General features: G+C 40.6%; 1 protein-coding gene across 1 annotated transcript; it reads left to right on the top strand.

The window, feature by feature from the left end:
• Positions 1–2,123: 2,123 nt before the first annotated feature.
• On the top strand, positions 2,124–13,783 carry LOC129369403 (uncharacterized). The gene is made up of 3 exons (XM_055044770.1): positions 2,124–3,382; positions 12,360–12,821; positions 13,240–13,783. Exon 1 carries the CDS (start codon positions 2,261–2,263, stop codon positions 3,266–3,268), a length of 1,008 nt encoding a protein of 335 aa, XP_054900745.1. The 5' UTR covers positions 2,124–2,260; the 3' UTR covers positions 3,269–3,382; positions 12,360–12,821; positions 13,240–13,783.
• Positions 13,784–14,151: the final 368 nt, after the last annotated feature.

Raw genomic sequence — 14,151 nt, 5'->3', positions numbered from 1 at the left:
AGCATCACAATTCAAATAAAGATTTAACGAATCACAAACCAGGTTTGAAATATTCTGTTATTGGCGTAGAATAATCTAGTCCAGATTTGAAGAGTCGATGTATGTTAGTTTTTAAAGAACAGATGATCTCTTAACATTTATATGTGTAACATAGTTGAAATGGTTCCGATTAAATTATGCTTAAATGGGTTTTATAGTTGTCCTGTGGTGTTTTTTTTGGCGCCCCCTACTGGTTGCCTATAAAAGGAGGAAAAACTGCAGATTCCACACAGTCTGTTAGGCACTCTACTGTGGTAGGTCATCAAGTCCAGTTCCTTTCTGAACAGTAGTGGTGGTTGTGCTCTGAGACTAACGTGGAGTTTTGTTGCAGTACCCAGAACTGGTGGACCAGTAGGGAGGCTTACTGTGTTTTTCATTAATGACACTCATTACAGGTATATTGTGTTAAATGTCAGAAATTTATGTTGTCAGTTATTTTTCAGTTAAGTTTGTCAGTTTGTTTATTATGTTGTCGGTTTGCTGTATTTGCCTGTCTGTCAGTTTGTTTGTTCTCTCCTTTAGTTAGAGGTTACTGTTAAATAGTTTATTAGTTAAATTTGACTGCTGTCTATGTTTATTTTCCTGATTTTATTTATTTATAAGAGAAAGATTGTATGAATTTCATTTGAAAGTTGTGTTATCAATCAAAATCCACTATACGATCACCTGTTACAAAAATGTATTTGTAGTGATTATTTGAAGGACACAGTCTGGTCCACCAGTTCTGGTGGACCAGTAGGGAGGCTTTCTGGGTTTTTCGTTAATGACACTCATTACAGAAATTCACCCAACTGGTCTCCGCTGTGTGCTGTATGTGGGGGAAGAAGTCACATATGTTTAGAATCATTTCCATGACTTATTGATAGTCATAAGTTAAGCATTATTCATTATTCACCAAATTTAACTTGATAGTAATTACAGAAAGGTGACGTGAAACATGATTAAATTCAAAGCATGATTTATAATGGAGAGAGGAAGTCTTTTATTTTGAAAAATGCTTGACAGGATCTAGTTTTGTCTTTTGCCACTATCTGGCCTTCTGGGGATTTCGGTTGCTAGGTTACGAACAGCCGTTGGATAAATGAATGTCTGGCTGAGACACAGCCACAGTTTAACCTGAGTTCATCAAACACTTTTCCTCATCAAAAACATCTTTTGATGAGGAAAACACTGTTGAGCAGATTTAATGGGAAACTGGGTGATTGTGTTTTGCACATTGTTAAGCCTTTATCAATTACAGCCACTTTGGCTGAAGCTAGTCTAAATGGTTGGAAAAATGTCTCAATATGAATGAATTGATTTGGAAATGTTTTGATGGTTTGAAACATCTCCTTCACTAGAAAGCATGAATCACTTCAGAGCTTTTCCTGGTTACCATAGCAATAGCAACTAATGTCACTCTTCTACCTAACTGATGATGTCACTAGGATCCCATGCTTTGTATCAAAGGTTGTATGACATCACCTCTGAAGCCTCTTAAATAGTGATGCGTGTGTTCTAGAGTCATATGTGCAGAACCCCAGAGATTGATAGTTTCATCATGATGGCTAAGAAGTTAGAAAAGGAAACGCACGAGTTAACAAAAAGGCTGCTGCCTTTTATTACAACAAAAAACGGTAGACCTAACTTAAATCAACATTCCCAATTTGTAGGGAGAGATAACTATTTGGATACTTTGTTGGAAAAGTTGCCTAGTCTTCCAAAGTATTTAGAGCAACAAAGGAAAGAGGAAGAAAGACTGAAGAAAGAGGAAGAACAACGGAAGAAAAAAGAAGAACGACGGAAGAAAAAAGAAGCAAAAGAGAAAAAACCTGAAACAGCTGACTCCTCCACCTCCGACTCTGATTCAAGCAAAAGCTCCTGCTCCACGTCCAGCTCCATTTCAGAAGAGGGAATAGATATTAAAACAGCGATTGAACTGGACCAAGAACTCAGGAGAAAAATTGATTATAAAAATAAACTGGAAGCCTTAGTTAAAAAAGGAGAGGAACAGAAGAAGAGGACTGGAAAACTATTTATTTATGAAAAAGAATTGATAATTTGGAGAGAAGAACAGAGGAAGAAAATCATCGAAGAAACAAGAAGACAGAAGGAAAAACTATCAGAGCCGCCTAAAAAGACCAAACGTGAAATTTTTGATTTGCCCAGATCTGAAGTTGTGAAAAAACACAACTTCAGATCTGCCAAAGATGCTTTGGAGGGACAAAAGTTTTATAAGGACATGGCTCCACAGAGGATTCCCCAAAGGTTCCTTGATGAACAGGAGAAAAAAAAGAAAGCTGAAATGCAAAAGTCTTTGACTGCTGCTTGGGACGATCAAGTTGAATACAAACGGCAGAACAAGATAGAAATGGAGAAGATGAAAAAGCAGGAGTTGCATTCCTTGATGGAATCGGACCGGCTGCATAGGTTGAAAGAAATTGAGAAAAAGAAGGAGAAGCAGCAGAGATTCAGCACCCAGGAGAAGACTAAACCAATCATTAGGGAGGAAATTAGAAGACAGAGAGAAATATTTCAGAGTGGAAATGGCCCAAAGGAAGGTTTCCAATCCAAATTGGTACAACACAAGAGTGAGAGCAGGTTTCCTGAACTGGTCCCATCTCCAGAGGACAGTAAAAATGTTGCTCATAAAAAGCCAGTTTATCACAAAGTTCAGGAGACTCTGCCAGCAGCAGCACCAGAGAGAAGTGGGTCAAAGTCCCTTGTGGGAAGAAGAATGGGACATTCCGCTGACAAACCGGATGTGCATGCTGGCCACAAACCGGATGTCCATTTTGGTTACAAACCTCACGTAAATTCATATCGCAAACCTGATGTCTATTCTCCTGAGGTAGAAGAGATGCGTTCGAATGACAAACTGGATGTGCTTTCTCTTGAGAAACCTGATGGACATCCTACTCACAAACATCACCGGCATTCTACTGAAAAACATCACAGACATTCTACTCACAGACATCGCGTGCCTTGTACTCGCTTGTATTTTGGGCAAAATCCTCACGACGTTCTTTGGCATCGTACTGACGAACATGACGGGGATCCTAGTCACGGCCATTATGTGGATCCTATTGACAACCATGACGACGTAAAAACCAGCAATCCTTCACTCGGTCATGAGAAAGTTGGCAGTACCGAGCCTGTCAAACTTCCCTCACTGAAATCCAAGACTGTGCGCTTCCATGACAATTCCCCAAAAAGTAGCAAGAGGGTAAAATTCCCATCTCTTCCCTGAATCGACTGGATGATGTTTGTCAGCTGGCCAAGGAGTGCGACCCAAGTGGTTCAACTTTGAACTAACATCTTTGTGAGATTGTTCGTCAGCTACGTTAGACATATATTAGCAAACGTAAGTAAGTATAATAGGTTTTCGCTGGGTGCTCCAGTTTCCCTACAAAAACTATAGAAAGGTACATAGATGGGTAGATAGATATTGTCTGTAATTTTCTTTATTACTAAAATTAAGTAATCGTACATTAAATAAAGTTTTTCTCCGGGCACTCCGGTTTCCCTACAAAAATGGTGGATAGATAGTCAAGACAGACAGATCGATAGATCAATAGATATCTATCTATAGATCTATAGATCTATAGCTGGCAGAGTCTCCTGAATTTTGTGATATCTATAGATATGTTGTATCTATAGATAGACAGACAGACAGATAGATATTGTCTGTAATTTTCTTTATGAGTAAAATTAAGTAATCATACTTTAAATAAAGGTTTTCTCCGGGCACTCCGGTTTCCCTACAAGAATGGTGGATAGATAGTCAAGACAGACAGATCGATAGATCAATAGATATCTATCTATAGATCTATAGCTGGCAGAGTCTCCTGAATTTTGTGATATCTATAGATATGTTGTATCTATAGATAGACAGACAGACAGATAGATATTGTCTGTAATTTTCTTTATGAGTAAAATTAAGTAATCATACTTTAAATAAAGGTTTTCTCCGGGCACTCCGGTTTCCCTACAAAAATGGTGGATAGATAGTCAAGACAGACAGATCGATAGATCAATAGATATCTATCTATAGATCTATAGCTGGCAGAGTCTCCTGAATTTTGTGATATCTATAGATATGTTGTATCTATAGATAGACAGACAGACAGATAGATATTGTCTGTAATTTTCTTTATTAGTAAAATTAAGTAATTGTACTTTAAATGAAGGTTTTCTCCGGGCACTCCGGTTTCCCTACAAAAACAATAGACAGACAGATAGATAGATAAATAGATTTTTATCTATCCATAGATGTATATATAGATATATAGATATTTATAAATATCTATATATATATCTATATATATATATATATATATATATATATATATATATATATATATAGATATATATATATATATATATATATCTATAGATATATCAATATATATACCTATATCTATATTTAGATAGATCTATAGATCTAGTACGACAGATCTCTGTAGATAGATCAATGTAAATCTATCTATAGATCTGTAGATAGATAGACAGACCGACAGATAGATAAATGGATACATAGATCTATCTATCAATAAATCTAGATCTAGACCTTAATAGATTACCTCCGATGTCCACCGGACTCTCAGTTGCCATGTCAACTGTTTGGGATTCCCCTCTGTTCTTACGTCACCGCGCTTTCTGATTGGCTCCCTGTCGCATTCAACAGGCAGCGTTCGGCTCCCCAACAGGGAAAACCCCACAGGCTGCGATAAAAGGGCCGAGACAATGTTGAATATGTCTGATTTTAGATCTGGCATATTCAACACACCACCAGGTAACACAGCATTCACTGCAAGACGTTATAAGATTGTTGTAAAGGGAAAATCGGGGTAAAAAAAAAAAAAAGGCTTTAGCAGGAACACCATTATCTGACAGCCTCCTTCACCCCCCTGTCCAACTTGGCCAACTTCAGATCACCAGCTGTTTTTATTAAATAAAAACTATTAGCTCTGGTACTGTGTGGCTCATATAACTGAATGAAAAGCTGTGGTTGATCCCAAATTGCTCATGATTCATTAGCGAGGATATTTAATCTTCACGATGAGCCTGGTTGTTTTGGATAGTTTTATTTTTTCTCTAAATACTGTAAATAAAATTATCCGAAAGCAGCTTTTTTCATTTACTTGGGTTACGTTTGCGTGTGACAGACAAAGCATAAACAGAATAAATCTGTGAAAGGTCATGGCACTGTCTCTGTCAGCACTGTCTTCTGTTCCTTTAAGACATATCATCAAAAACTGCTGCTGGCTCCAGACAGAGCCTTGTTTTTCCTTCTCCGAGTTGAAAAAGACACACTTCACTCGCTATAAACCAAACACTTAGGCCGAGATTAAAGAGTGGAAGGAAGATGAGAAGCTGCAGATTCTTATGAGGTCTCTCTTGTGATAAGAGGAACTAAGGCAGGGATGGGAACAACATAACAACCTTTGTTCAAAAACACAGTCTGCATTTCAACCCTAATCAACACTCTGGAAGCCTCATTTTCTTTCTTATTTTCAAAACATAAATCTGTAAACGTTCACCGTAGCAGAGCATGTTGCATGCTCCTTTTCCACTTTCAATTGGTTCCAGACTCATAGACACATATGTTGTCGTGGCCCAACCCATTGGTGTTCACTTTATTGCATGATAACTCCCCCCGCCCCCCACCTCCCTCAAAGGGCTTGTTCACTTCTGCTTCTGTTGGTAATTTTCTGCATTTCACAGAGTAACATTTCCCAGTGAGGCAAAAAAGGTTTGAAGTCGATGTTTTCCAGTCAAAGATAGCTATTTGGAGAAATGGTCTCTGATTGCAGTCACGGTCCCTTCAAAGGGGGCAAAAAGAAACAGGAAAATATAATCTTACCCCTGTTGCCAAATTGGAACGTTACCTTTTCAGGATTTTCTTTAAAAAAAATTTTTTTTTAAAAACATTCTGTATTGCAACTTTTGGTTTTGGCGTTACATATTTGCAACAGATATGACCAGAGTGAAAAGAAACTACTTTTTCTTTTTACTGGTTCTCTTTCAATTGAAATTCTCAAAACAATCTGAGAACTTGGCTTTATGGAAAAATATGTGTTTTGTGAGTTTTTCGTGAAAGAAATGCCTCAAATTTGGAGTCAGGCAGTTTTTCCTCAATTCCTGGATTTCTCACATTTTGGAGTTTCAGGAGAAGAGACCAAATGGTGTCGGGTATATTTCACAGGATGAATAGCTACTCAACTGGCAGGAAACAGATCCCGATGTTAGTTAGGAGATCTCAAGAAGCATCCGAGTCCCAGATACAGCAATAAAAGTTCTGGACCACCAATTGCTCCGCAATCTTTAATGAGCACAGTTTCGAGGATAATCTCTGATAACCAGTCGCAGACAATAAATCCACCAGCTTTTAAATCTGACATATTACAGTTGAATCATCGAGTCAATTTTTGGACCATTTCAATTGTTTGAAGGAATAAATCAACTTCCACAGAGAGGGAAGATACAATCTAGGGAGAGAGTTAAAGTTAAAGCAGCCTGCTGCTTAAAACCTGTTTGCATTTCTGTTTGTGGAGGGAAGAGACTATGTTCAAACGTGACCCAGTTTAAAAAGTGGTACAAAAAAAAAATCAGGCTTTTGAAAGGTCTAGGGAGGAAAAAGGGAATATTCTGGGGTGATCTCACCAACTACCTATTTATTTATGCACAAGTGCATGCATATATGCATAAATATCCTGTCCAGACTACTGCATACGGTCGGCTAGAAAGGAGCTAGAAAGCAACAAGAACAAATCTGAAGATAAGCAGCGGGGAAGAGTAGGGATTAAAAAGAGATAAATCAAAGTACGGTATCCTGGCCGTTACAGTTTGCAGAGTTCTGTCTGTGCCGTTTCCCGTCTTTCAAAAGAAATCAATGACTAGTACTACAAGCTTGTGTTTTTCCTGAAACGCTTTACAATTTCCTATCACTCAGTACTTACATTTGAACGCCAATGAAGCACACAATGAGACTTATATAGAAAAATCTATAAAAATAAGAAAAAGAAAGAAAGCAAACTTCTGTGGTGGTTACTTATACAGGCAGACGGATAACAAATGCAGATATAAGTTTTCTGGATTTTAAATTTTTTTCTAGTGAAACTCACAGATCCATTCGGGCTACCGTTGATGGGAAACCGATGGAAATAATATCCTCTTTTAAACTACGACAGTGGATCATGCTCTCACCGTGCGTTTCCACGGCAAATGTGCGCAAATCTTGACCTATATCCCAGAGAAAAGAACAACAATTGCCGTGTTTCTGTTAAATGAGAAATGCAAGTGAGATCACACGTGAATTGGCTTCTTCACATGACAATGGCCTCTGACACGTGGAGAGCGACAACTGACGCCGACAGATAGCCTTTGTCTTCTCCACGGTGAAACCCAACACCGTCGGAGACAGAGTGATGAATGTGGCGATGCATTCAGAGCAAACTTTGGCCTGAGCACTGGACGAATTTCCAAGGTAACATCAAAAAGAGAGAAGATTCAGGCAAACATGAGGGAATTCATCAGTCCTGAAGAAAGGCCTGCTGTCTGTCTGTGCTACGCAACTATAAAATTACTATAAATATGTGTAGTGATAGTAAATATTGGTCGTTATTATACGGCACATATAAAATAGAAGCCAACATAAAATTGTAACGTGGACGTCTTCCCCCCAGGGAAGATCAGGTTCACTTATGCTGCCTTTTTATGTGTATCTCAATAATCACAATGTGAATATTAGGAAGTCAAAAAACTAAAATTATGCTTCCCTCCATGAGGGAAGTGGCTAAGAAGAAAATTCTGCTCATTGGTCGATGGAAACCTCCCTGATGGGTTTTAGTGCGACGGACACAAAACAAACTTGACAACTTTGTTTTGTCACGTTGCCCGTTGACGTGTGAGCTCAAACTTTCGTCTGCCACGCAACGGACCCAATGGTTGAAATTTCGAGCTCGTTGACGTGCAAAACAACGTTGAAGAATATTGAATTTTGCTCGACTGGAGAGCAAACGATGTTTCGCCTCGACGCACAAGATTCATAGGAAATCAACCGAGCGGAGTGACGTCGCTTCCCATGTCGGGAGCCTATGAGTCTTTATGAACATGCAGTGCCATCGTCCTCCGACCGCCTCCTGTTGTCTTCTTTGTCTTTTCCGCCAGTAGTAGCATCTTGATGATCACGACTGGTGGGATTGCAAAAATAGTGTTTCCATTGCAGTTTCTCAAAATACGCTCATTTTGACACAGCCGAAAAACCGCCTTATCGTAACGCAGAGGCCTTTCATCAGAGAACATGCGTTTGTTCCACAACTGTTTCCACTAAGCAAACTTATTTCCATAATACCAATTTGAATAATTATATGGCCAATGCAAACACAGCTAGTGTAATGAATATCCTCGTCTCTCCAGGTCTGAAAACAATACAAAACGCCAAATGCGAGAGTTTGGCAACGGTGAGGGATTAATCTTCCGGCTCATTAGAATATGGTTTTCAGTTCACTTCTAATTATGGAATGTGTCTTTTTGCGGAGGAAACACTTCCTCCTGTATCTGTGCCCATATCTGGATTTAATTTGGCCAAACGGAGTAAATCAATGGCCGCTCGCTGTGAGATATTGGAATGCTTCTCTGCGGCCGAGCACTAACTTGGTTTATTAAGACGGATCCCTCGCTACATATAAATTTCCTCGCTGTCGTATAAATATTCAGGCGTTAAGCCTCGTGAACGCAGCCAGCATTTGCACATGGTCAGACAGCATGTCATAGTGAGTCTGTTTTTCTGGTTGATCTCCAAGCGGACCGTCCCTCGGGCCTCGTCTGATGGCTCCCTGACACTGTCTGCGTTTCTGCAGTCAGAGCAGCTTCACGACATCACTCAGAAATCAAACAGGACGGCAGATTGCATCCCCCCTCCCACCTCCCAACAATATCTCCCTGCCTCTTTTCTAGTGTTCAGCACCCTCTATTGAGCACTTCATCCCATTCATCCAGCATCCAGAAGGATGAGAGCGTGCGCTGCTTGCATCCGAAAGGAGATGAGCGAGAGACCCAGATGATAATCTGCTTAAAATGCTCAGGGATGTGTCTGGTAATATTAAACCATTGAATATTGCAGATGTCTTATGATTGCAATAAAAGAGAGAAAGAAAGAGAGAGAGAGAAAAAAACTCAAGGCTGCATTTATGATTCATTATTAATTGGGTGTCTTGGGCCCCTTAAATATTTTTGATTTGGTAATGCTACGAGATGCCTGTTGGTTTGGTTAAAAACTTTAGCTTTTTAATACACTGTATGCATCACCTTAAATATTCATGCTGGAAATTGCTGCAAATTTTGCACAACTCTCTGGTTTTGTTCCAAAGCAAGAGATTAATTAAATAGCTAATTAAGAACCAGAAGAGTACGTTTTTATGTCAGAAATCAAAAATGAAAGGCAATGAGTATTCAAGTAATCGAATGACGCATTAAAATGGGCTCTATCGTTTCCATTCCCATTAATATTTTGTGAAGGCTCAATTTTGTTTGAAGAGACTTAACCCATTTCATTTATGATCATTTTTGCTTGTTTTATTTTTCTTCTTATTTAAACACATCCCATGACACGCAATAGATAATAAACTGACTGAAGTCCAAGTAACAAATTATTCAATGACTCTGATTGTTTTTAAAGTATTGGCCCTACTTACTGTGTATCTGATCAATACCAGATACCCGAGGATCAGACGCCCCGATCAAAAAGGTTCCAGTTCCTCACAGGGGCTGGTACGTAATGCCAATTCTTAACTAGGGTAAAAACCAGTTTGCTGTTGCACCACCAGAGAAACCAGTCAGACACACATTACTATTAACTGCAGAAAGCATCTAACTCCTGCAGTCAGGCCGATTCTCAAGGTACAAAATCTGTTGCTGTTTCTGTATGTAATTACTTATAATACAAAAAATGTCTCATATTTGCCGATGATGATAGCTGAGTGGTCTGTCCTGATGAACTGAGTTGTTCCCACTTACGACTCTTCACAAGGCTTGTTTTAAGTTTTCAAATCGTTTTTGCAATTCAGAAGTGTTTTTTTCCCCCAAGGACATGGATGGAGCAGGGATTCAAACTGGCAACTCGCTGATTAGAAGACAAACACCCACTATCGCCACAGTGGAAGAGTGCACTTGTCTGGCAATTTGTACAAATTGGAGAAACTCCACATGGTGTGTTCGGGTGCATCGGTATTGAGTTGTTTGAGCTCGCAGAATGCTCTCAAACCTTCAAAAAACAAAAAAAAAGGCTTTTTGTCAAACCCCCAACTCTTTTCTCTGTCTTATGGGTTCAGACTGTGGAGGGCTCGGTTTATTGTTTCTGACGATGCTGGCAGCTCAGCTTTCAGAAAGTCAAGTTTCCAGACATGGAAAAATGTCACAAATTTGAAAAACTCAATGCCATAAACCAGATTTTTCAAACCTTCCAGTAAAGACACGAAATCAAAAACGAGTCTTTCCAGCAGGCACGTCTCGACCGTTCAGATCCCCGTTGATCTTGACGGACGCGACTGCTGTTTCTTGATAATTGTCTTCTCCCCTACCCCCTCCTTTTTGTTCTCCATGACCCTGTCGCTCTACTCTCTGCCCATCCTCCCTTTCGAAACACATGTAAACTGCCTATCTCATCTCAAAGAAAACACTCGCCCCTTTGTACAGCCGCATGTTTATTCATGGCACGACGCTGGTTGTGGCACATCAAGAGGCTGCTGGAGGAAGAGTGGCAGGTCGCGGCGCGTTTTCCGCCCCGACAACGCGTCAAAGGAGGACAGGCACAAAGGAATTATGAGCGTCCGCATTGAGTCACTGTATAAGGCTTGGAATCATGATTCGAAATGAACATCCAAGGCGTTCCGCTCGCCGTGACAGTCGGAGGTATACATTAATCATTTCACGCAGGTGACGGCTGCGGCTCTGCATATTTCAGCGAACAAAACTCGGCTCAGAGCCGCTGATTCGCAGAGACAAACCAACATGAAAAGACATGGCAGATCAAAGGCCATCAAAGCAAAGATGACACCTCCTGGTGACAAATATGCAGAACCCTAGGACTCCGACGACTACCCTTGGCAATACTTGCCACTTATAGCTTAAAGATTTGAAACCTTTGCGGTGAAATAAAGAGCAGCAGATGGAACCTAAAGAAAGGCAAGACACATGACTCACCCTGGGTTTCAGCTGTGGCTGAGGAAATAGTGTAGCTCTACTTTTCCGCCTGTAATGGGCCCTAAGGTTAGACGTGCTGAATAAGTAATACAGAGAAAGTAACACCGCCACGGCCAGGGAGAGTCTCCTAAGCCTGGATACATAATTTAGAGAAAAAAAAAAAGAAGCTCTTTTCTGCTGTGAAAGGCGCTGTCACAAGTTGTCGCATATTTTCCTCTCTTTGCTACCGCCGGCGCTGGCAGAAAGCACTGTTCTACTTTTCGACAAAGGCGGAAGAAGGTGAATGGTAAATTTCAATCTGTGGAATGGGAGGCAGTTTAGGATAAAAGGTAAAGATGTGTTTGCATGTGCGAGAGAGAGAGAGAGAGAGCGGGAAGAGTGCTCCTTCCTGTCCAAGATGGTGCTACTGTACTGTACTGTATGGTACTGCAACCGAATGACTCACAGCAGCAAAGTCTGAGAGTCCAAAGGGAAACGGTTAACAGCAAAGGTCTTACTGGACGCTCATGAACATATGCTCAGTCTTACAGAAACACCTACCCGCCATGCTGAGAGGCTCCATCGAGCTGGGGCGCTCTTAGAGCGTGTCTACTCTATACAAAGCCCCGGAAATGCCAGCCACATCCTAAACGTACACATACACCAACACGTGTTTCTGCAGAGGGTGGTTTAATACCCAAAATGCCTGTCGGCTACGCGAGGAATGATCTGTTGGGAGATCCTGATTGGAGCTGAAAGATATTTGCGCCAAGCGAGGCGCAATAGTGCTGCACACACAGAGCGGGCCTGAAAAGAAAAGAAACGGCACACTTCATCATCATTCACTGCCCTCCAGTTAATTTGGCCCTAATCCTTCCATCACACAGTTGTAATCCCAGATCAAAATGCCTATAAGGGCCAACGACTTCTGCACAGCACTGAAGTTTAGGAGACGTGTATAAATAAATGATTAGGCTCCTTACTTTAATGTCTGGCATACATGTATTTAGGTCAAGATCTTCCACACACCCCAGTAGGGATGGGCTAGTAAGATAGGAATCAACCACAACGTTTCAAAAGCCAACCAATGGTTGGCCGGTTTTATTTGACTGCATGGAGCACGAAGTAAAGCAGCTCTTCCCTTCTGCAACTTGTAGGCCAGTTACCCGAAAGATGGATCAAGACAGAGTCGCAATAACATGACACCACCGCATTTGTTCCTGTTCTGAAGATCCTGGCTGAGCAGTGAAAGAATGGCGTCTGAAGGAGCACGGCCTGCATATCTTATGACAAGACATTTCTAGACAACTGTTTAATTGTCTATGAAAGAAAGAAAGAAAATCAACGAGTCCCTGGTCTGTAGAGAGGAAGAGCAGAACGAACTCAGAATCCTGTCCCAAAGTGTAACATTCACACCGACCACTGGAGAGTAACCTGAACACAACCCGATCTCCCGCTTCCTCATGAGAAACATGCGCTCTGTCAGACGTTGAGCATTCCTAACATGAGACGGGCGCGGCGTTGCTACAGGAATTTAGCGTGAGGCTTCATGTCTTTTATGCCACTCGAGCGCCCAGTCAGCACGTCTACCTACAGCTCAGAAAGAATCAACACTTGTTGTAAGATACAGAATTTGAATAATAAGGTGAAAGAGAAATTTGGGGGGGGGGGGGACCAAAACATTGGCAGAGAGATCGAGGGAAGTTCTTGTCTTTGGAGAAAAACCTGTAAACTAGCAGCTACGCTATTACAGTAACGATTAATTTGAAATGTTTTACAGGCGATTTTAACCCTCTCCAGGCACATGTTGCAGATTTGCAACAGCTAAATGCTACTTAGCTAGTCTTTGCAAGTAATTTGAGCCTGAAAGGGTTAAATGAACAATCACAAATCTATTAAAAAAAAAATTGGGAAAACCCCCCTCCCTCCCAACTTATTTATAAATGTATTTACAAACTCTTGTCCCATAAGTTGATCTTTCTGCCCCCAAAAATGGACTAAATCATAGTATTTATTTCTGCCGCTTGCTCATTCTAGAAACGATGGCTGACCGAGGGCTAAACGAGACGTGCAGGTCGTCTTGTGCCTGCTCCTCAGCAGTGGTCGGCGTTTTCAGAGCATCATCAGGGAGGAAAAACGGAAGGCTGAGGGATTCCCCATCTGGATTTCACTTCACTGTCTGCACACGTTTATGACTCAAAGATTCTCCCAGAGAAACAGAAAAACTACCTAAAGAAGAAGAGTGACGACAACGTGAACACCGACGAATGGTTCTGGTTACTGTTTGGGTCACTCTTTGCTTTATAGCCACTGTCAGAAACCTATTGTTGTTTTAGACACATCTGTGTCTAAAACACAGATGTGTCATTTAGACACATCGTCTCATAACACAGGGCATTTTTGAAGGAAATGCTGATTAATAACAGTGGAAGCAGTGAATACTACAGTTGGCTGGTTAATCAGCTGCATGTCTGTTTTAATCAGGGATAATGAGGAGAACAGGCCCACGTTTGCTGCGAATGATTAAAGAGCTTTGGTTGCATTAGGCAGCTCAACCTGTAATAACTAATTGTAAAATGGTGGATCTAGAAAAAAGAAATAAAAATAAAAAGGTTGAACCATAATGTTGTCCACTGTTTGATTTGATGCCGGAAAGAAAAACAGAAGAAATTCAGACGTGTTTTTTTTTTTTTTTCAATTTTAAGTTCTTTTACTGAGTAAAAAAATAATATAAATAAAAACTAGCCTGTTAATAGCCTGTTAATTTTTAAAGCACTTGCTCCTTACCTCACAGGACCTACCTTTACACTCTTACTGACTTTTCACACCACTCTGAAAACTCCAGCCCCACCATTACGCACGGCGGTGGCAGTATCATGCATGGGGATTATTTTCTTGCCCACGCAGGACTGTGACGAGGCTTGGACAGTTTTTAAAGAATTTATTTGT

The sequence above is a fragment of the Poeciliopsis prolifica genome, unplaced genomic scaffold (genome assembly GCF_027474105.1).
Source record: "Poeciliopsis prolifica strain line A6 unplaced genomic scaffold, Auburn_PproV2 SCAFFOLD021, whole genome shotgun sequence".
Classification (NCBI taxonomy): Eukaryota; Metazoa; Chordata; class Actinopteri; order Cyprinodontiformes; family Poeciliidae; genus Poeciliopsis; species Poeciliopsis prolifica.
Note: the sequence above shows the minus strand (reverse complement) of the source record. Positions and strands in the feature narration are given on the sequence as shown.

Bases quoted from the DNA above. Each gene is read 5' to 3' on its own strand.
- LOC129369403 (XM_055044770.1), top strand. From the start codon at position 2,261: ATGGCTCCACAGAGGATTCCCCAAAGGTTCCTTGATGAACAGGAGAAA.